Below are 22,977 nucleotides of genomic sequence, written 5' to 3' on the forward strand. Positions count from 1 at the left end.
TATCAAACATCCCAACACGGGATTGATCGATTTCGATGTTTGGTTGGTCGCGGTAGATGCAATGATTTCGCTGCAACTGTTGATTCTTTTTTTGAGGATATACATTTGCCGATAGATAAAGCAATAAAGTAAGTCTTTCTTACTAATTGTCATAATTGTAATAAATAATTAATGCGTTCGCTAAACTATTATATTTTAAGTAATTATTTACAAAAAGATAGCCATGAAAATGTAGCTTAACCAATCACAAGAAGATGGATGAGATTAGTTAGGTTATGTTTTTTCGCGCCCGTCTTGCACCATATATTTTCCAAATATCTTTGAAACTAGATCCAATCAAAGTCAGTGAAGAAAGCACAATTCCGAATAATTACCCTATTCTTAAACCTATTTATTTTTTAAGGTTAATATACTGTTTCACACGCGATTTCTCTTATGAGAATACCGCGCATGAGTTATGTGATTTTACATCAGAACAACCTGTAGTAATATCATCCGCAATCATCGCTGCGTGGTACCCGTACTGCCGCGAGCTGATAATAGATCAATTTTCCCAAATTCAATTGGGGAAGCCGAAATTAGGAGGAATTTCTGAATCGGGATCGCCGATTGTTGTTCAGATACCTTGTATTCTAGCATATTTTTAGTACTTATTGTCCCATTTAAATACTGTGCTATTTAATGTGCTATTTAAAAGATTGACGAAGCAAAATTTGGTCCAAGAAAATATAATCGTAGCAAAAATGTTGAGGGCCATTGGGTATTGGGCATACTTGATACCGTAACGAGCGATTGTCGGATGATAATACTAAAAAATTGGGAAGCATTGATACCCTTAATTAAAGAACATGTTGCTTCCGGGAGTGAAATACACACCAACTATTTGGGGGGATATGCCAGGCTTAGCGAGGAAGGGTTTGTGCATAAAACTGTGAACCACAGCACTGAATTTGTAGGTAATGAATTTGAATGGTTTGTGGTAGATTTCTATTAGATTCGGATTTGAATTTGACTGAATTTGACTCAGCCAGTGATGGTACACGTACCCAAAGAAGAGAGTCCACATGGCGGCCGGCAAAGGACTGGATGAGAGGGAGAGGTCCCTTTTTTGATGAAGACTTTGCCGACCGTCTATGTGAGTTCTTATGGCGTCGGTTTTGTCGGCGTAATCGAATAGATATGATGGAATCTTTAATGAAGGCAATTAGAAATCAGTACATATTTAAATAAGGTAAGCGGAAATTGATAGCATTTTGGTGCTCATCTATGCAGACCAATCAGATTATAGACAGAAATCAATATGGCGTCAAACTAACCTTAAAAGTACGCCAAAAACGTTCAGTTTTACGTGCACATAATTTTTGAATGGATTTCTAAAGTTAAAAAGAATCATATTTTTGACTTTTTCTCAGAGTATATACATAAAAAGTTAATAATTTTGTGTGTTTTAAAGTAAAATTCAATCAACAAAATTACTCAGTTATCCGTGAGCAGAGCCGCCTCAACAGCATTGTAGACCCTGGGCAAAACAATCAATTGGGGTCCCTGTCCATCTACGGGAATAAAAATGTAAATGATCAATAAAATTAAACCTATTTTGGTGAACTTGTAAAAAAGGCATGTCCCCTCCGATTTCGATGATTTTTAATATAGGTATGTTGTAAAATTCGACATTTTGAGCAACATTTTTCCTCAAATATGTCCGACTCACTTAGTTTCGGAGATATTCGCGAAAAACGGAGTACTAAGAAATTGAATTTTGTCTATACATATACGTCCGTGGCCGTGTGTGCGCCAGCAAGCGACCCTCGCCTACCTATTGTTTCTGTCAACAGCACCACGTGGTCTGGCTGTCATCCATATATCGGGTGAGCATAAAAATCAAACTCGATTGATTTCAAGGGTAAACTGTACTTTACCGCGCCCAAAATTTTGGTCCTTTTTTTTTTTAATCTATAGTTTTTGATGTGTAGAATCCAAAAATGCAAGTCTTAAAATATCAAACTTTACACGCTTATAACTTTTTAACCATTGGATTCCTAAAGTTAAGACTTGCATTTTTGGATTCTCCGCATCAAAAACTATAGATTCAAAAAAAGATAGGTCCAAAATTTTGGGTCCGGTAAAGTACAGTTCACCCATATATTATAGAAATCCACATTTTGATTACCTTTTTGCATTCACCCGTCTGGATTAGGTTAAATCAAACTAATATTTCGGCCGCCGTTGGACAGCTGATCATACATTTAAATGAGTTAAGTTTCATTTTTAAGTTCACACGTTATACATATGTATACGGGGTTGTCGGGATCACTTTACAGAAACAGTAACAGAAACTTGCAATACCGTTTACACTAGCATGTGCGAGAACTGTCGCGATCTTACTTGCATCATTGTTTTCATTGGCTAGTTGCTATCTGACAGTCTGTCAGACACTTATCGCAAAAATTTTCTTACATGTGGAAACACGGTCTAATCGTAAGCAAGCGACAGTCGCATGCTTACGCATATGTATAAACAGAATTCACTGTAGTGGTATCGACTTTTTTTCGCGAATATCTCTAAAGCTAAGTGAGTCCGACATATTCGTTAGAGGAAAAAAGTTGGTCGAAATGTCGAATGTTACAATATATTAAAAAATCATCGGAATCAGAGAGGAAGCGCCTTTTTTACACGCTCATCGCATAAAAAACTATTACTATTGTATTATAAATACTATTGTGTTTTTCAGCACAAATGTTTGCGAAATTTCATTGCAGAGAAATAATTTATAATTAGCCTGTAGTTAATGATCTTTAGGATGTGATCCTGAATTTGTTTATTTGACTCTAATCATGGGGCCCTCGGTGAATGCTCATGCCTTATGACGGCACTGCCGGTCTTTTGACCATTGTGTATAAAAGACGGTAATAAAAAAAATAACTGTTTCATGTGTTAGAATATCTCGCAGTACTCAAGCAGCTGGATAATTTTGTCTACCAGAGTATCTTAAAAGTTGGCACTTCTATTCTATAGATTATAGTTCTCCATTACATGCCCATTCCCCTCACACAGATAATAGTTCACCTACTTCGGGCCCGGAAGGACAGACAGAATGAGGGAACCAGTCAAGAGGTTAAAGTCAGATTTAGACAGCGCTACATTTAAGCCTAGTATACACTTGGACATAATGTTTTAGGATGACGTATCGAGATCATTTCGGAAATTTTATAATCAGAATAGTATAGAAAGACAGACATCTAGTGCAGAGAGGAGAAGACGATTAGGGAGACACCACTATGGCTAAAGGTTGACTTCATAGTATGTTGGTGCCTGGCATAACAGATACAAAGCAAAGTTGTGTTAAATTTCATGTATTTTCAAATTTGAAAAGTTTTACGACTTCTTCAGGATTGTCGCTTTTCTGGTATAGATAAATCTGCCCAAGTTGCTTTGAACGTGTTAAAAATTGTCATTTTTTCGATATGAGTAGATCTACTCAAAGTGGCTTGAACGTGCTAGACATACAAATTAGCATAACTGTAGGTTTCTTCTAGGAATTTTTACGGTCAATCAAATAATAAACAGTGCAAATGACTACAGAAATATCTCCTGCCTTCAAGTTTCAAAATATTGTATCCAAGTGTTTCCTAGACTTTAGTTGACGAAACTATACGAAAAGAGTGGACCAGTTCACTCTAAATAGCGATTAGAATTGAATATCATCGACATGAAAGAAACTACAGATAATATAAAGACTTAAGAAAAATGTACAAAAAATGCGAACAATATTTTCAAACGAAAATGCGATGGTTAAAGGAGCGAAACTTTTGAATAAAGGGTCGAAGATACACGTTTTTGTCATATCGTTCTCATGAAATTACCGAGGCAACCGTTCTTTGATGTACATTGAAATAAAAAAGAAAAAAATGAAGGAAAGTGTAATCTGTAAAATTAAATCTACGTCTGGAATACTGTCGCGAAAGTGTTCGTACAATCATAACCTAGAACTTTAATGAGTTCCATATGTAAATACAAATAGAAAATTTTGAAACATTATTATAATTATAGTACTGTGACGATTATTAAAACCATACTAGAAAAATTTAACAAAAAATTGAGGGTGTACAAAATTCATCTTCGAGTAAAAATTTTAATTTAAAATCAATTTAATTATACAATTATATTTTTTAAGGATGTAATTGTGAGTAAGATGTTAAATTTTAATTTTTGAACACATTATAAGAAATTTTAAATTGATTTATCAGTTGTATAAATTAATTCTCTGCCGTTTTTTTATTTTAATTGGAAATTTATTTTTAAAAAGTCATGGTAGCTTCAGTTATTCAAATAATCATTATCATATTCTCACGCCACTTTTCAAATTCACAGAAGTGCGAGAAAATATTCAGTTCTTTTTTGTCAATAGAAAATGTTTCTTAAAAGAATTTTTAGAAATATTGTGTGCCCGTCATGTTTTTTGTCTTCTTTTTTTTTTGTAGAAAAAACTCATTATACTTCATACACTTTCGCGACGCACGGTGCAGGAGCGTGTGTTAACTTGTACCCACTGTCTTTGTAAAGTTTGTGATCACTCATCACCCTGAATGTTAGGCAACCGATTGTACAGTACGCACACGCATCCGCTACAATCATTTGAGAAACACGTAGGATCACAATGTACATAAAACGTATGTAACTGATAAGGATATTTTTTGTACGTAGTTAAATTTCAAAGAAACTGCTCTCTGTCGTACATATACAGGGTGTTCACGCTAACGTTAGAGACTATTTTTCAATCATTGCAACATTGTAATAAAAAAAGTTATCATCTAAAAGTTATCTGTATTGAGTAGACAATCTTTGTTCTTAATAAATCCAAAATCATCTTTGGTTTTTTTTTCTATCTTAAATGGCATGTATTGAATGAAAAAGTATTACCATTTTGTAACTTAATAGTAGCCGATGATTAAACGGAGCAATTAAACATAATAGTTATGAGTTATACATTAAAATTGATTACATAATTGTCATAACTTTAAGATTTTGTACACTTGTGATCAAATCAGGCTAGAGAAAGCAGGAATTCTGAAGATCTCAATTTTGGCGATATTAATATTAAAAATAATTTAGAAACAAAGTAATATAATTTATAATGATTAGATATTATAAAATGTTATATATTTAGTGTATAACTGAGAAACATGTATAATAAATAAATATCAATTCAAATTTTCCCGCGTGAAAATGATACACAAGTGATACGAGCAGACTCTTAGGCCCGATCTACAATAGATAGAGTAAGGAGTAGAAGTAGAAGTAACGATTTCGGCGTAAAGATGCTTACGCTGGCTCCGTCTACAATACGATGGAGTAGAAAGAATTAAGGGCCAATCATTACTGACATATTTGCCGTAATTTTCCTCCTGCGCTCTAATTGGTCGAACGTAAGAAAAGCAGGAGTGGGAGTAAGACGAAATGGAAATTATTTATTTCGCTTACGCCCTTACTCTAACTCCTTACGCCGCTCTTCAGGCTTACTCTACGTAATGTAGACAGATCAACTTTTTGTTGTAGATCGGGCCTTATATATATGTATACTTGATGTCACGAGAGTCCATAACTGCGAAAAGACCAGTTTTCGTTCTTTTCTGCGCATTGTCGCTCTGATTGGCGATACTTCCAGCGGAAGTGGAAAGCGATTGGCGGATCGCTTTCCCCCACCATCGCTGCGTTCCCCCACCATCTTCCAACCTGCGCGCTTAGTTATGGACTTTCGTGACCTCAAGTATATATGTATGTGTATAGGAAAGGGGGAGAACCCGGAATATCATCATTTTACCTAGGGAAGCCTGATTTGATCGCGGGTATACATCAAAACTGTATTATTATACATAAACCATTCAGTATTGAATAATAAATTCATTATAACTCGATAGTGATGAAAGACTAATTTTGTTAGCGGCTGATGGCATAAAAAAATCTATTAAGTCATAAGCTTTCAGTAAGTAAACTGTTAAACGTTATATAAAATGTTCTGAATTTAATTTTTAATTATTAAAAATTATAAAACCTCAAAATTAAATATTCTATATAACTATAGGTTTTTTCAGGAAAACAAGGTATTTTTTAAATGTTGTCCGCTTAGTACAGATGAATTTGGATTAATAATTGTTTGTTTATTACATTGCTACAAATAGCTGAAAAATTGTACTTAGGGTATTGTAAACACCTTGTATATACATATATAAATGTGTATGTATATGTATATCTGACTATAATTCGTTCCACGGTGACCTTCATTATATCTATCTAACCGTGCATAAACTGTGCCGAAAATTGAACGATCTGATCTCCAGAATCGATCATGTTTTTTCTTTCGAAACCCACGAAATTCGAAGTCGTGTCATATCTTCGCGTGTTCTCTGGAACACATTCACCGAGTACGAATGTCTCTTTCTTTCTTTTTCCCCGTTTTGCTCTGTAAACACTAAATTCTTGTGAATTAATCGTTGACTAATTGTTAATTACTATTGTAATTGGAACACTGTGATAGTGAGTTAATACGTTCGCTACCAATGGGACACATTGTCATGGATCAAGATTATGTTATGTGGTGATCATGACTTTTATTTCATATACTTTAAAATAAACGAAAATCAATGCATCAACCCTTCTTCGGATTATGGAAGCCGTAACGCTCCCTCAAATCTTTAAACTAATAATAAGCGTGGTTTAATACGCGTGGATATAATTATTAGAAAATTTATTGTCAAAGCGCCAGTACCTTTCCGACGTCATATGGCCGATCGTGAGAGTAATCAAGCGTCTCGGGATCACGTGACAAGTTGGAAACACGATCAGGCGGTTAGCTTAAACATATCTCAGAATTCAGCATCTATTGAGCATAACTTTATAATCTTATCAAGTTGTTTAATGTTGCATAACAAATTCATTTATATTTACTAATTTGGTAACATGGTACTTAAATAAAATAATGACCGCAGAAAACCGTTTATTCGAATAAGGGTTAAAATAGATAAAAATTAAAGTCTGTTATAGCACCTACAAAGTAGTATAATAATATAAACTATATAAATACATGGTCTGAAGTTGTATTACCTTATTTTATATGATTTTTAACAAAAAAATTCAATAGTTACAAAGTACATAGATCTATGCTTGGTTTGTAATGGATGAATTTTTGGCTGACTGATGGTAGCTAACGTGTTAATTACTGTATTAGTAAATTAGTCACCATGCCAAAACTATAACTGATAAACAAAATTACAAGTGTAATAAATAATTTGTCTCAACAAAACTGATTATTATGTTATAAAAATAGTTGACGCGATATGTTACCTCATTTTAATGTGCTATTTAAAAAATTATACTCAAATTATGGCACTTAGTGTGTTAAAGAATTTCCAATAAATTTAGTGAACATGTGTTTAAATTCTTATTTAAGAAATTTAATGAAATGTCTACTTATTCTTCAATTATATTGGAAGCCCTTGATTCCACTATCGCATATAAAGCATTAAATAAAGAAAATACATTTTCATAGCATGAATTGATTTATAGCAAAGTAAACTATAATCGAAATCGGAATTGGGAATGAGAAAGAAAGAGGAAGAATTTAAAATCTGAAAACTTCAATGTAATTAAATAAAATTGCATAAGAAGTAACAAGACTCTTCGACGATCCAAATTGCTGAAATCGACATAGTAATTAATAGAATGTCTAGGATACTGTACGTTTAACTATAAGCTACGCGTCACGATGTGTAAGTATAGTAACAATATAGATTTTGTATACCGCGTGCGTGAGAATGTAGAGAAACGAGCATGGCAAAAGACAATGCGTGCGTTACAGAATTTACGTTCGACAGGTTAATAAATCGTATTTTCGAAATAAATTGTCTCCCTTTTTTCCCCTGGTACATCGTTTAATACTAAACGTACCGAGATTTAATATATACCTATTTGTACCGCAACCGGTCAAATGACCTATCGTGGTAAATGACGCTAGGTTACACGCGTTTATCGGATTTAACAAATAAAAATATAAATAAATGATGTAAAATTAATAGTATATATTTAATAGAAAAAGTCATGAAGTCAAATGTGAAAAAGCGATAACATTTTATGCGAATTTTCTAATCAAAAGTTTACAACCGGTTATTTGACCGGTCCATGGTTCGTTTAGTGTTAAGTAAAACTTCATTCACTTCCTGTTCTTAAATATGTATTATAAAATTTTAGGCTGAACTTTAACTCAGGGGCCCAAAAATTATGGCCTTTTTTTTTATCTTCTTGAAGTATTTAACGAGTAGAATCTAAAAATCCTAGTTTTAAGGCGCGGAATCCATCGGTTCAGAAGTTATACGTGTGTAAAACTGAACGTTTTTAGCATATTTTACATGTTACTTCGACGCCATATTGACTTGTAACCTGGTGTCGTCCAATGAGTGGAGTCGCCGTCGGTAAAACAGAATTATGTACTTAAGTGGCGGCCTAAACCCGGTATACCTAAGGTTAGTTTTTTTTTATAAACAATATGCCCTCGGATTTGATAGGAACTGATGGTACTCACACCCAACAAATAGAGTCCAACTGGTGGTCGGCAAAGGATTGGATACGGGGAATAACCTGTCAAATACGCTAAAAACGCTCACCTTTACACACGTATAACTTCTGAACCGATGGATTCCGCGCCTTAAAACTAGGATTTTTAGATTCTACTCGTTAAATATCTCAAGAAGATAGAAAAAAAAGGCCATAATTTTTGGGCCCCTGAGGTAAAGTTTACCCAAATTTTATATTTGTTATTAACTATATTATAATTTGAATTTATTTGAAGAATTTGAAATTTGAATCGGATGCCACGGATCGACAAAGTATTCAAATAGCATTTCGATAATTGTATTCAAGAATTGAAATAATACTCTAATACATACCAACGAAATTTCCAAAAACCTACCAAATCTGATTTGGCTAAAATTTTGTAGAAAGCTTCATTTTAGACAAAAGCACTGTTTACAAGAAGAATTTTTGGTAACACAAAAGTGTTCTTTAAGACATAGGTACAGGGTGATTCTCTTGCAACGCAACACAAAAGCCGTGCCGCACAATGGAACCCCTGCTGTTCCGTTTCTTGTCTTCGTCTTAACCATAAACACACACAAAGCAGTTTTGGGTCCGGCGATATGGCCTCTGGGTCTCTTTACCCGCAAAAACAGCAGGGTTCCATAGTGCGGGACGGCTTTTGTGTTGCGTTGCGAGAGAATCACCCTGTATATTTAAAGAATAAGAATAAAAACTGAAAACTTAACACTTTATTTGATAATTTAGGTACATTCAGTAATACAAATGTATAACAAAATAAATACGTATTTAAGACAAATCTTTTTGAAGAAAATTTTTTGTTTTTGTTTAGTACATATAAGAACATAGGTTAAGTTAGGTTAGGTTATATTTTTATTTAATACATTTTTTAAAATGAATTGTATCTGTGAAATTAATTATAAGTTGAAAATTGTAAAGTGTAAAAGTTTTGCGAAGAGCTAAGTGGCACGTATCCACGACACACTTATAAACTGATGGAAAGTTAAACTTCCATTCTCACCCCATCTTCGCTTGTTTTATTTTGAGAACTTTCTCAACGCTTCTTGCCATTAAAAACCATTAGAGATACTACAAAATTTGTCAGCCTTTTGTTTGCAACAGCACGTGGATTTTGGAGTCAGAATGAAGTTGGGTCTGTATCACCGACAAGAGACTACTAAAGATTCCTTACCAACGTAGGGTCACCGACGAGATACTGTTAAAGACTGCCATTCTTATGGGAGGTTGCGGCTTCAGGAAAATTCTGTGGCGACCTCTGCTTATGGTCAGCCGTCCTGCCGAAGCGTACGTTTCCGTTGAAAGTCGCGGGGAAAAATTGGGGGATTTTTACCACGACACCTACTTCCGGGAAAAGCGTCGCTTTCCCTTTCCGGATTAAAGTTTCTCATTCTTGTGCGGACGCTTGAAGCAGTTGCTTCATTTTGCGGCAACGATTTTTCCAGGCGCTATAGTTTGCGTGGTTGGTTTCATTCGTGAATTTATATTCTATGTTTGAGTAGCCTAAGTTGCGACCGAGTTTATTATAATTGATTAGATATACTTTTTAGTTGCAAATTTGTAGCAAGTAATAAAGTTTCACAACAAAACTATTTTGTGCTTGTGATTCATCAAGCGGTAAAGTAGGAGCCCTAACTCTTGGGATAACACTCATTCCTACAATTCGACGTTTTCTTACGCCCTCTAGAATATACTGCGGCCGCAGTAAGAAACAGAACCTGAATTAGTGAGTTTACCAACAAAGAGTGTCGGTGCTGAACTGTATCATGAGATGATATATTATCTGGTCGATGCTAGTATTATTTCTTCGAATTAAGTTCGTTTTACAAATCTTTCGGAGATACTTTTTAAAACGTAAAATATTTGAAAAATTAAGGAGGTAGACACGGATAATGCAGCGAGGTGACATTACCAGCAAAAATGGGCCTATTAATGGGTTTACGGGAATCGGTTATTTGTCCTTATATGAGAACACTTAGGGCTGGGTGAGGGCTCATTCGAAAGAGGAAGGTCCAATGCAAGGCGATCAACTCATGATTTAACGAGATTGTGTCCATATTTAATAATATCAGTGTCCAAAGTAGAAGAAAAAAGCCACGTGGAAAGCACAACTCGTGTGATTAATCTTTGCAAAACTATATTTATTATTTTGTTGATATTAATATAAATGAACGATAGTTAAACATAAATAATACTTAGTAGATAATGATAATAAGAAAATGAGATTAACATTTTGTACTTGAAAACATAAGATCTAGTACATATAACGGAAAAACGCAAAACGGAAACGACGCGTATAGAGAGTAAAGCATTACCACACACACTTGAAGTATCTCATTTAGACAAATCTTGATTAAAATTGAATAGACTTACTGCATAACTATTTTAAATATTTTTATAAAATTAATAAATTTAAAATAAATACAATTTATCAGTTTTATTTTAATTAACATATTTTCCATTTTTTATAAAATTATATTTCTTTAATAAATATAATATACCCCAAAAGTAGTTATGCAGTAAGTCTAATGTACCATAAAACATATATTTATATAAATGATGTTATTTCTGTTAGTAATTAATTAGGAACTTTTTCAACAGTTTGGGGCATTTGAACAACCTGAATTTCTCCTAGTTCATTTTTATAAAATCCAATTTGAACAATTTCTTTACTTTTTATATTTGATAAATTAGATTCACTTAGTTGTTAGTTGAGTTCCAAATTTATCAATATAGATTGTATCTTGTTGAATTTTAGATTGAACATGACCAATTACAATATTTGTTTTTTGTATATTTGTAGTTAATTTTAATTTACTACTTTCTTAAAAGAACTAAAGTAAAAATCATTTGCTTGAAATTGTTACGTTTCCCGTAGCGGTTTTAGGGAGATTCTGGGGGAAAGGTTCCAGGAACGTGGGTTGGCTGCCCGTGGAGTGTAGAAACACTTTGCTTGGTGCGCGCCAAAACTAAAACTTCTTACTTCGAATGATAGGTTTTAATAAAACGTCAAGATTGAACGGAGTCAAGAGTTGTTCTGCTCTGTATTTCAAAAACGCGTTACAAGGTAAGTTTCGCGGAGACGTAGCGTGGGGGTTGTTTTACATGATTGGTGGAGGGCGGTAACAAGAGTGGTTGTTTTGGTTGGCTGAATTTGTAGCGGGGAGTTCGAGGTGGCCGCCCGCTTGTGACGTAGCGATTTTTGGGGAAAACCCCGAGGGTTTTCCAAGGGTCTTCTACCTTCGGCTGGTCGGCGTCGATGTTTCCCGTTCGGGACCGTTAGCCGCGGCAAAGCAATAAAGTTGACGGCAACGACCGTACCTTAAGGCGACGGTGAATAAAGCAACCTATTATCGGTAATAAACACGGGGACAACTGCGATTTGAAAGGAAGTTCGTGAATTTAAATTATCGTTCGTCGCGGATGGCCTGGAGTTCGAAAAACGGAGGTTATAAACGTTTACGGTGGTAAAGTTCCTTTGAAATTAACATAGTTTAGGATTGTTTTATTAGAGTCTAACGGGATAAGGTTTACGCGATGTTTGTTCGCGTAACATTAACATATTCGAATCGCCAGCCGTGGATAATTCGGGGCTATTTCGCGAGGTGGCGTGTCGATGAAATTTCGCGATAGCGTTACAAAATCAAAAATAGCTAATCTGTAACTTCAATTAAAAACCATATAAATTTTTTAATCGATTGTCTATGAGCTTTCTAGGTGGCTTAAAATTGATTTTAGTTATTTTTCTTACATTTTTGGTGATTTAGAAGTTGAAGGTTCACCATATCCACTTGTTGAGGATTGATTCTGACAATTAATAGAATTTATTTCTAGTTTTAATTTATCAATTTTTTTATCAAGTTGTGTAATTTTTCTTTCTTCATATTCTCTTGAATCATAAAGTCTCTCAATATGATGTTCAGCTTGTATAGCTTTTAATCGATATTCATCTGCTTTCCTTGTTTCCCATCTATCTTCTCTTCTCATTCCTACATTCTTTGATTGTCGTAGAATTTGGTCAACTTCATATTCATAATCATTTGCAACTTCTTCATTTGATGTTTGTTTATATTCAGTTTTTTCAATTTCATTTTCTAATGATATAATTGTTAAGAAAGTTTCACTTTTCTCTTTTTCTGCTTGTATGAGTTCTTGTTTAAGTATTTCTATTTTTTGAATTTCATCCATTTTTAATACTGTTTTCGGCTGAACTTTTCTTCAGGGGCCCAAAAATTATGGCCTTTTTTTTTATCTTCTTGAAGTATTTAACGAGTAGAATCTAAAAATCCTAGTTTTAAGGCGCGGAATCTATTGGTTCAGAAGTTATGCGTGTGTAAAACTGAGCGTTTTTAGCGTATTAAATTTGACACGTTACTTCAACGCCATATTGACTTGTCGCCACAGCCGACTGTAGTACTAGCCATGCTGAACAACGTGGCAGCACCGCTCACGTGATGTTGCGTGTGGATTTAGTGTTCTAGGGATTTTCTTTATAAAAGGCCGAACGTGGGTAAGGTGCCCGTGAAGCGCTGAAGCGCTTTGCTCGTGGCGCGGCGTTTAATAAAATGAAAACACTTTGCGTTTTAAAGATATTTTTTTGATAATAACTTTATTATTTCCTTTTCAAAATTTATATCCAGACGGGTTGAAGCTTTGAATCGTTCTGAGCTTGGCGGTGAAGATCTTCGATCGATGTTGGCTGCCGTCCCCTCCTCGCTGGATCCTGAATCCTCCCTCAGGATCATCCCTGGCCCAATGGTGGAGGAGTCCATCCTTGTCCGGAGGCGGTCCCTCTCCCTGGCTTCGGTCCACCCTCAGGCGAGTGGAAGATGGTGGTGCTCCGCCAAGATTCGAGAACGATTCCATGCACACGTGCTAAGAGAAAGCGTGGGATCCAGAGAGAACGAAAGATAAAAAGGTCTCGCGCTAGCGAGCCAAGGCAACCCTTAAGAATATTTACGACCCTCTGTAAATAAGCAGGATGTCGAAGTGACTTCGACAGTTTCAAGAATCAACATGATTTTCGTTAAGAGTAATGAATTAGATACGGTCCGCAATATATTAGTTTCTTAGAAACTTCAAGTGTGACAGTCTTATTTCTCTGGTTTTCCAACTCTCTCCCAGCACGACCACCCGCGCTGAACGATTTGCAATGTCCTTTCCTTTGTTTGTTTATTACTTTGAATTTTGGCTCCTAATTTATGAGCATTGATATAACATAATGCAGACATGCTGCAACCATACTCTTATGGCATCGTCGCCATATTACATTTCATTCAATGCTTGTGATTACAAGCTTGCAGCTAGATTCACACGATATTGCACACATACATACAGGCGAGGTTCGCAACACCTCCCCCCTTATACAAAAGGTGTTTCCAATGGGAACAACTTTCCTTAAAGTGTTTACGCTATCCTAAATTACATTATGTACTCGTACGGAACTTCACGTTTCCACACCCTTCTATATAAGTGATTCCTCTAGTGAAGCATTTCTAACGTCGCATTAGTCATATAATAATACGTTGTAGATATCATAAATTGTCAAGATACATAACTTAAACCCTAAATTAAGAATAGGTAATAATTTTCTTTTTGTTTGTTTTTTTTTCTTTTTGTTTTTTTTTTTGTTTTGTTTTTTCTTAAATCTATGAAAGAGATATAATATATTGCACGCGATCTCTTAAGGAGAATCTAGTCTTATACAAGCTAACTTAAGTTTATTGGTGTGGACTATCTTAAATTTATTTACTCCTATTTCTATTTCGACATTTAGGTCGTTACATATTCTAGTGACCTTGAATGGTCCTACCCAGGTGCAATCAAATTTCGAGGTTTTAGGTTCTTTAAGTAGGTACACATTGTCACCTACAACGAATCTGCGAGGGTTTGTATTTTTATCATATAATAACTTGCTCTTTTGTTTTGCCCTCTCCAGGCTTACTGCTGCTGTAGATTGAGTTTTTGTAATTCTGGAGAATAAATCATCCAAATAACCTATGAAAGTACATGGTGGTTCCTGCTTAGAAAATTCAGATGGAATGGTGGCTTTCACGCCAAACACCAGTTCGTGTGGGGTGAACCCAGTGGCTTCATGTACTGAGGTATTATAGGAGAATATGCCAAATCTAATCCATTCGTCCCAATCATTTTTATTGCAAAAATGTTTTAGATAATCTATAAAAACACGGTGTGCCCGTTCCAATGAGCCTAACGACTGTGGATGAAACGCTGTGGAGGTTATTTTCTGTATTTTGAATATTTTGCAGAAATTATTCATTATTTTACTTACAAAATTGGTTCCCTGGTCTGTATGAATTGCGCGAGGGCAACCAAACCGGCTGATAAATTGTTCGGCAAGAGCTATTGCTACAGATACAGAATCAATATTAGAAAGCGGAATGGCGTCTGAGTATTTTGTAAGGTTGTCCTGGAGGGTAAGCAAGTAGCGGTTTTGTTTTTTTTGTCAAAGGTAATGGGCCAATAATGTCCATTTGTACCTTTTCAAACGCCTGTTTTGGGGTGTCTGTGATTTTCATGGGTTGTCTTGTTTTTGCAGAGAGCATTTTATACCTTTGGCAACTGGAGCAAGTACGTGTAAAATTAGCAATTTCCTTAATCATGTTTGGCCAAAAGAAATCTGCTCTAATTCTTTCATAAAGTTTATGGGCACCCTGGTGACCACCTACGGTTGACTCATGGTACTCTTTTATGATGAGAGGCCTATTTGTTAGAGATGGTAATATAATTTCTCCAGTGCAAACCGTAATGGTGTACTCGGGACTATTTAATTTCTGTTTTAAATGATGTTCAAGAAAATTCCAACTAATCGGTTCAATATTATTATTATATTTAGAGATGCTGATACCTTTTACCTCCAAAGAATCTATGAGGTGTTTAAGGGAGCTTAAAGAAGATTCAAGGTGAACAGGATCTACTTGCTCTACCGAAGATGCTTTTACAAAAAGGTGAAAAACACGAAACCTTTCATCTGTGAAAACTAACGTTTCCCCAACATTAATGTTGTACTGTTTTACTCTTTCTACAGAGAATTTTCCATGAGTTATAAGATCTTTACTTGTTTGTGACGTGATTTCATAGTCTGTGGAGAAAAAATGGATAAAATTTTCCTTACGCATGTAAAGATGATCCTTTGTATAGAGGATGGTGGGAGAATGAGAAAGGTGAGTCGCTGGTATTGGCGAGGATGTATTTGTCAGCAAAACTGTTACGTCTTTTCGTCTGTGTAAGTCACTGTCTACTGAATAATAATTTCTATTAAGTTGTATCTCATCCATATCGGGCGTCCCCGATGTTCCACCCCCAATGATACCGCTCCGTAAAAATCTGGGCTCCTCAGCCCCCATCCCGATATCAACAACAGGTCCCGGGTTGGAGGTTCGAAGCGGGGTGCTGTGGTATAGCCTATCCGATATCAACGAACCAACCAGAGCCCGGGCACCCCAATCACAACAAGCCTCTTCCGTATCACACAAAACGGGTCTCAGGTGGGCGATCCGAAGCGGGGTACTATCATATAGCCTATCCGATTCCAACGGATTCAACCCAACCTGACCACCCTTTACCACATGGACGACTTTCCGACCGACTCCCGAGCGGGGTGCTTTTGTATCGCCTATCCGATTCTCGATCAGAGTACCCGCCGGTGCCGAACCACGTAACGGAGTCCTTTCTTCATCAAAATCATCCTTCCTAAATTCACTAGCGGCATCAAAAGGGGTTTCATTCTTTCTAGACACTTCTGTCTCTAAGGAGAGCGACATTTCCCCTTCGTCTGCTGTTAGATATGCGTCGCTGTCAACAGAACTAATGTCAGAATCGTCAATTTCCATAACAGTCCCAATTTGTCCACGTGTAAAGAAAACGGCGGCTATTAATTTTTCGTTATTTCCTGATGCATCATCTAAGTCTGTATTCTCAACCTTTCCAGAGTTTACGGGAAGCAAATCGTTGGCGCCTACGACATCCTCCCGCAACCGCCCAAAAGGTGAGGCGTCCGTGTTGTCCGTCGGAGTATAATTTGTTAATTGAGCATTGCTCGGAGAGGAGGAAACTTGTACCGCTTGAGAAAAGTTTGGAGGATTACGAGACAACGCATCGGCATTGGAATTTATTTTTCCGGGTTTGTATATTATGTCATAGTCGTACTCATTCAACTTAATTCTCCATCTCATAATTCGGGATGTAGGATCCTTTACGTTATGTAGCCAGATTAATGGCCGGTGATCAGTAACTATAGTGAATTGATGTCCATATAAGTAAGGTCGAAAATGCTCAACAGCGAACACAATGCCCAATAACTCCTTTTCGATCGTGGAATAATTAATTTCTGCACTATTTAAGGTTCGGGATGCATATGCAACGGGGAGATCTTTTCCAACTTGTCCCTGGCTTAATATAGCTCCTACTGCATAGTCTGAAGCGTCCGTAGTTACGAGAAATGGTTGATTGAAGTTCGGAAACTGAAGCAGAGGCTCCGAACAGATAATATCGCGTAATCTTTCAAAAGCAGACTGAGTAACTTCGTTCCATACAAAAGGTACGTCACTTTTTAAAAGTCGCGTCAGTGGCTTAGAAATTTTTGCCATCTGAGGGATAAAACGTCGATAGTAACCAATCAATCCTAAAAACTGTTTAACGTTTTTCTTTGTTTTGGGTAAAGGAAATAACTTCACGGCACTAATTTTTCCAGGATCAGGTTTCACACCTTCTGAGGAAATAACGTGGCCCAGATAACCAATTTCGTGACGAAGAAACCTGCACTTCTCAGGCTGTAAAGCTAAGCCAGCGTTCTGCAAACGCGCCAGAAGAGTTCTTAGTTTACGTGAATGTTCCTCCAAAGAATCAGCATATATAACGATATCATCTATGTAGACAAAAAGCTCAATTCCTTGTAAACCTGACAATATTAAATCCATACATCTCTGAAACGTGGCAGGAGCATTTTTTAACCCAAAAGGCATCTTATTAAACTCATAATGACCATGAGGGGTCGAAAAAGCGGTCTTTGCTTTTGACTTCGGGTCCATTGGAATCTGATGAAAACCGGAAGCTAAATCAAGGATACTAAAGTACTTTGCTGCTCCAAGTTGATCCAGTATATCAGTAATGTTGGGAAGTGGATAACCATCACTGATAGTTTTTTCATTTAATTTGCGATAGTCAATGACCATACGCCAACGAGGTTTACCTGACGGACCGGGTTTCTTTGGGACCACCCAAACAGGTGAGTTGTAGGGAGAGGCCGATGGCTGAATTGTATTATTTTCCAACATTGAGGTAACTTGTTTCTGTATCTCTTCTTTATGAATAGGTGGAAAACGGTATTGTTTAGTATTAATTGGTAACTCATCTGTTGTCACGATTGCATGATGAAGAACTTTAGTGGAACCTAGTTTTTCTCTCGGCAAATAGAATTGATAAGGGAATTCATTGATAATTTCCAAGATGCTAGCACGCTCAACTTCGTTGAGGTCATTCAATTCTAAGAGTTCAGCTATTTGGACTAACCTGTGAGCATTGTCTTTTTCCCGATTTAACCTTGAATCTATTGTACAACCTGAACGGGGTAATAAGGAGCTTTCTGAAAATTCCTCTAACTCAACCGGTGATATAGTTACATTTACGCAATTGGGGTTAGTATTGATTGCGAAAATTTTTGCAAACCCATTCTGTTGTGCGACTAAAGCTTCTCCTATATAAACACCCGGATCTGTAATTAACCTCCTTATGTAACCTACTTTGATTTTAGATTCCTTAATTGGGACGGATATGAGTATCTTGGTACGAGGAAGCAATTTAAAAGAAGATGATGAGAGAACAAAAAATTCGTCATCAATCTGTAGACTATTTGGCATACTATTCCCGAATCTTAATACCGCATCTTGGTTTTCTAAAAATGGCATTCCCAAAATTCCTGCCTCGGCGATGGGGAAAACATCCCGAACAATTTGGAATTTAACGTTAATGTCACGAACCTTGACGTTAATCTCTCCGCAGGTAAACACTCCTCCTGAACTAATACTGGTGAGATTGTAAACGACACTAGTGTTTATCTCTACATTAGAAACTATTCTCCCGTGTTTTATTAGATTCAATTGTGAGCCCGTATCAATGAGGAAGTCAGCAGATCCTCCATGGAAACAGCTGTGAATCAATTTTATCACCGGAGAATGCCCAATGTTTTTTATTTCGACCTGGGAGCAGGCCCGACGGGTTTGAAGGGAGCAATCCATGGTTCGTTCCGCGCGACTCCCCGACGTGGAACGCCCTTTGAGTTTAAATGTCCCTGATCCGTGATTTTATGAGGAAAAACACCTTGAGGCTGAGGTGAGTTTTGGCCTTGTTTCCTAAAACAACGCGCTTCCATATGACCGGTTTTTTTACAATACCGACATCTAATTTGTTCCTGTCTTAAAGGATTTCGTCGTGTTTCTTGAATTTGGGGACAGTGACTTCGCAAGTGTCCCACTTTATTACACTGAAAACATCGGCGGTCATCGAAATCTATTTTACGGACATTCGCGTTCCCAATAAGAGGCTGCGAAGATGGAGACAATCTCGATCCTTCGACCGTTACCGATTCTAATTTACGCGCAATGTCAATAACAGCTTCAAGATCCGGTATTTCTTTACTATCTTTGTCTTTAAGCATTATTCTTAACATTCCGTTCCGAAGGTCGTTAATAAATGTAGCTATAGCTGTATTATTCAATAAATCAACAACACCACTTAACTGTTCAGAATTGTACGTGTCCTTGGCTACCTCTATTCCGGTATTTAATATCTTACTTACTCGTGATCCGAAAACCTCTACCGAATCATTAGTTCCCTGTTTCAATCCCATAAATTCCTCATTAATACTATGCATGTTGAACGAACGGACGTATGCCTTTTTAAGTAATCCAATTAATTCGTCTAACGTATTTGGTTCTCGGCGATTTGAAAGTATTAATTTTGCGTGCCCTACGATTTTACCACGAATTAAAAACAGAAGACCGGCTCTATCCTCAGGTTTTACTTTGGAACTAATCAGCTGACATTCCTTAATAAATTCAGTCAGGGAACTGGATTTACCGTCAAACTGAGGTATCAAATCCTTCACTAGAGAGAGACGAAGATATGATTCTGAAAGTATACTAGATGACTCTATAGAGGTTGGAGTATTTTTAGAAACAGCAGCAGCAACCGTAGTCGAGGACAAAGGTACATCAGTTATTGTGCTATTAAAAGGGATAGAAGTACTATTCGCCATAACTGTATCAATCCCCTGGGATAACTGTCGAATTGGAACTAATCCTAATTCTTTCGATTGCAGATCGGTAGAAGATGCCCCGGAAGATGAAGAAGATTCTACATTCGATGAATCTATGTTTAATTCCTCCACCAAAAATGTATTACCCCGCAGGCCAATTTTGCGACTCCTTTTGGCGCGCATGTACTTTAACTTAAACGGCGGCATTTTATCAAATTATTTCTAATGGTAATTATAAAAATAATACTCTATAGTCTAATTACTTATAAGTTAGACTTACAGTTTGGTAAAGCGATCGGCTAACGTTTCACAATAAATCACGTTTAGGTTTCACTTAACGAGTTTTCTATTTTCAAACACCAAATTCCGTCCGTCGGTAATCCGTTATCTCGGTTGGCCTTGAATCACGGGGAGATCCTCTGGTTCTGTGATTTGACGATGTTCATCTGTGGTCCGCTGCTTCTGACTGTCCTTGGCTCCGTGAGAAGATCCCTCAGGTCTCCAGATTGTTTTAATCTACCTCTATTTCCAAATTGAGGAGAGGTCCAATGACGATGTGAGCAAGATGCATGTGATTCCGGTGGATGGCTTGCACGGCAGCCGAAATCACCTGTCTCCGATATTCACCCTACGCTCTTGAGGAAACCGTGCCAAAACTCAAGAGGGAGAAGTTGCAATAATATTAACAATGTTCACTTATATTATAAAAGCTCAATGGAGCAGACCGTAAAACGTTCAGTTATTTATTTAACACACGCCCGCGAGCCGGCAAAGTTATTAAAGCGTACACAAGTCTAACACAATCACTTTGTTTTGTTTTGCGTTATTTGCAGTTACTACACTGAATACACCTTTTAAAATTATGTCGTTTTTGAACTCATCACCTTTTAATAGTTTATCCCCTTTTGAATATCCCTTTTTGAATATCCCACCGCTGTCACCAATTTGTTGCGTGTGGATTTAGTGTTCTAGGGATTATCTTTATAAAAGGCCGAACGTGGGTAAGGTGCCCGTGAAGCGCTGAAGCGCTTTGCTCGTGGCGCGGCGTTTAATAAAATGAAAACACTTTGCGTTTTAAAGATATTTTTTTGATAATAACTTTATTATTTCCTTTTCAAAATTTATATCCAGACGGGTTGAAGCTTTGAATCGTTCTGAGCTTGGCGGTGAAGATCTTCGATCGATGTTGGCTGCCATCCCCTCCTCGCTGGATCCTGAATCCTCCCTCAGGATCATCCCTGGCCCAATGGTGGAGGAGTCCATCCTTGTCCGGAGGCGGTCCCTCTCCCTGGGTTCGGTCCACCCTCAGGCGAGTGGAAGATGGTGGTGCTCCGCCAAGATTCGAGAACGATTCCATGCACACGTGCTAAGAGAAAACGTGGGATCCAGAGAGAACGAAAGATAAAAAGGTCTCGCGCTAGCGAGCCAAGGCAACCCTTAAGAATATTTACGACCCTCTGTAAATAAGCAGGATGTCGAAGTGACTTCGACAGTTTCAAGAATCAACATGATTTTCGTTAAGAGTAATGAATTAGATACGGTCCGCAATATATTAGTTTCTTAGAAACTTCAAGTGTGACAGTCTTATTTCTCTGGTTTTCCAACTCTCTCCCAGCACGACCACCCGCGCTGAACGATTTGCAATGTCCTTTCCTTTGTTTGTTTATTACTTTGAATTTTGGCTCCTAATTTATGAGCATTGATATAACATAATGCAGACATGCTGCAACCATACTCTTATGGCATCGTCGCCATATTACATTTCATTCAATGCTTGTGATTACAAGCTTGCAGCTAGATTCACACGATATTGCACACATACATACAGGCGAGGTTCGCAACAATGACAATCGGGGTCCTATTTTCAAAAACAGAGTCCTGTGCTCGGAATTGTAATTAACGTCTTTTTTAATTAAAAGCTGTAGTAATATACACTGTTTTGTGTTAATTATGTATAAACAATATATAAACGTTGCAACTATGGCAAATAGAAGTGATGTGGTAGTATAAAATTGTTATAAATGTGATATATATTTTGTGTACTCTCGAAGTAGTTTGGTGTTGTGAAGCATGATATTTAAAATATTTACAGTGGTTTCAAGAAAATTTAGGTATGAAGCAAAATGAAACCATCTTTGGATCAAATTGAAACATTTAAGAATTGATGAACGTGTATATAAGTTAACAAAAACCTTGAAACAAGCGAAATTATTGGAACAAAACCAAAGAGATTATGTGAAGTCCAGAGAGTAGTCGGGAGTCTGACGATGTTGATTGGCTGACGATTAGCGAAAAGGGACGATCTCAACATTCATAATGAGAGAAGGACAGCATGACTGTAGTGCGTCTCACTCAGCGTTCGGGCGTTGTTGCCTTTTTCGCTTGCCTTCGTTGACACAGTCGGGTGACGTACCAAGCTAACGCCTGATTTTGGCTACGATTCCAAATCGACAGCCTTCTTAGTTAGATGCCACCTTATAACTACTAGCCGAACTGAATTTGTCATGTGACTTGCTCTGTATTATCCACAAAATGGCGGAACTGGTCTGTAGGAATGGTTTTACGGGATTCGAGTTTTCGTCCCGTATGAGAGAATTTGGGGCTGGGTAAGGGCTTATTCGAAAGAGGAAGGTCCAGTGCAGTACAATCAACTCATAATTTCAATCACAGCACTCTTTTAGTGGCCGAAAAATGCTTCGATTCCGCGACTGCATTTTGTCGATTTTTTCCTCTACTTTGGACGCTTATATTACTAAACATCAATATAATTCCACTGAAACATGAGTTGACCGTACTGCACTGGACCTTCCTCTTTCGAATAAGCCCTCATCCACCTCGAAATTCTCTCATGTAAGGACGAAAAGTCGAATCCCGTAAACCCATGTTTAGGCCCATTTTTGCCGGTAAAGTGCTACTATTACCCGTGTCTACCCCCTTAAGGCCAGCTTAGAAATAAGTTGCAACTGTGAATACGGGCCTACATGTAAATCCATGTATACGTACAATCTTTTATTTATGCTTTTCCATAAAGCATATGATAAGTTACTATTGCAACAAATATGTTTTATTAATGATATGAATAGAGTTCTATACTATAC

At 36.9% G+C, this 22,977-nt stretch overlaps 1 protein-coding gene and 1 long non-coding RNA gene across 3 annotated transcripts; one reads left to right on the forward strand and one right to left on the reverse strand.

The window, feature by feature from the left end:
• Nucleotides 1-1,486: 1,486 nt before the first annotated feature.
• LOC117611676 (uncharacterized) lies at nucleotides 1,487-13,026 on the reverse strand. 2 transcript variants are annotated; one of them, XM_034339744.2, is made up of 2 exons: nucleotides 12,356-13,026; nucleotides 1,487-1,553 (listed from the first exon to the last, which is right to left on the reverse strand). In XM_034339744.2, the coding sequence occupies exons 1-2, from the start codon at nucleotides 12,790-12,792 to the stop codon at nucleotides 1,502-1,504; spliced, it is 489 nt and encodes a 162-aa protein (XP_034195635.2). In that variant the 5' UTR covers nucleotides 12,793-13,026; the 3' UTR covers nucleotides 1,487-1,501. The 2 variants fall into 2 exon arrangements, with proteins under 2 accessions (XP_034195635.2, XP_034195634.2); XM_034339743.2 differs by lacking the exon at nucleotides 1,487-1,553 and adding an exon at nucleotides 11,047-11,925 and having other exon boundaries at nucleotides 12,356-13,025.
• A 1,562-nt stretch (nucleotides 13,027-14,588) lies between these two features.
• On the forward strand, nucleotides 14,589-15,413 carry LOC143305733 (uncharacterized). Its single transcript, XR_013062878.1, has 3 exons — nucleotides 14,589-14,708; nucleotides 14,777-15,041; nucleotides 15,164-15,413. It is a non-coding gene; the product is annotated as an uncharacterized LOC143305733 (long non-coding RNA).
• The last annotated feature ends 7,564 nt before the right edge of the window (nucleotides 15,414-22,977 follow it).

The sequence above is a fragment of the Osmia lignaria genome, chromosome 10, assembly GCF_051020975.1.
Source record: "Osmia lignaria lignaria isolate PbOS001 chromosome 10, iyOsmLign1, whole genome shotgun sequence".
Taxonomy (NCBI): Eukaryota; Metazoa; Arthropoda; class Insecta; order Hymenoptera; family Megachilidae; genus Osmia; species Osmia lignaria.

Excerpts from the sequence above, each read along its gene's own strand:
- LOC117611676 (XM_034339743.2), bottom strand. The coding sequence starts at position 12,792 with ATGGATGAAATTCAAAAAATAGAAATACTTAAACAAGAACTCATACAA. Across the intron at positions 11,926-12,355 it reads ACTTCTAAATCACCAAAAAT|GTACGGTCGTTGCCGTCAAC; the intron begins GTAAGAAAAATA and ends CGTCGCCTTAAG.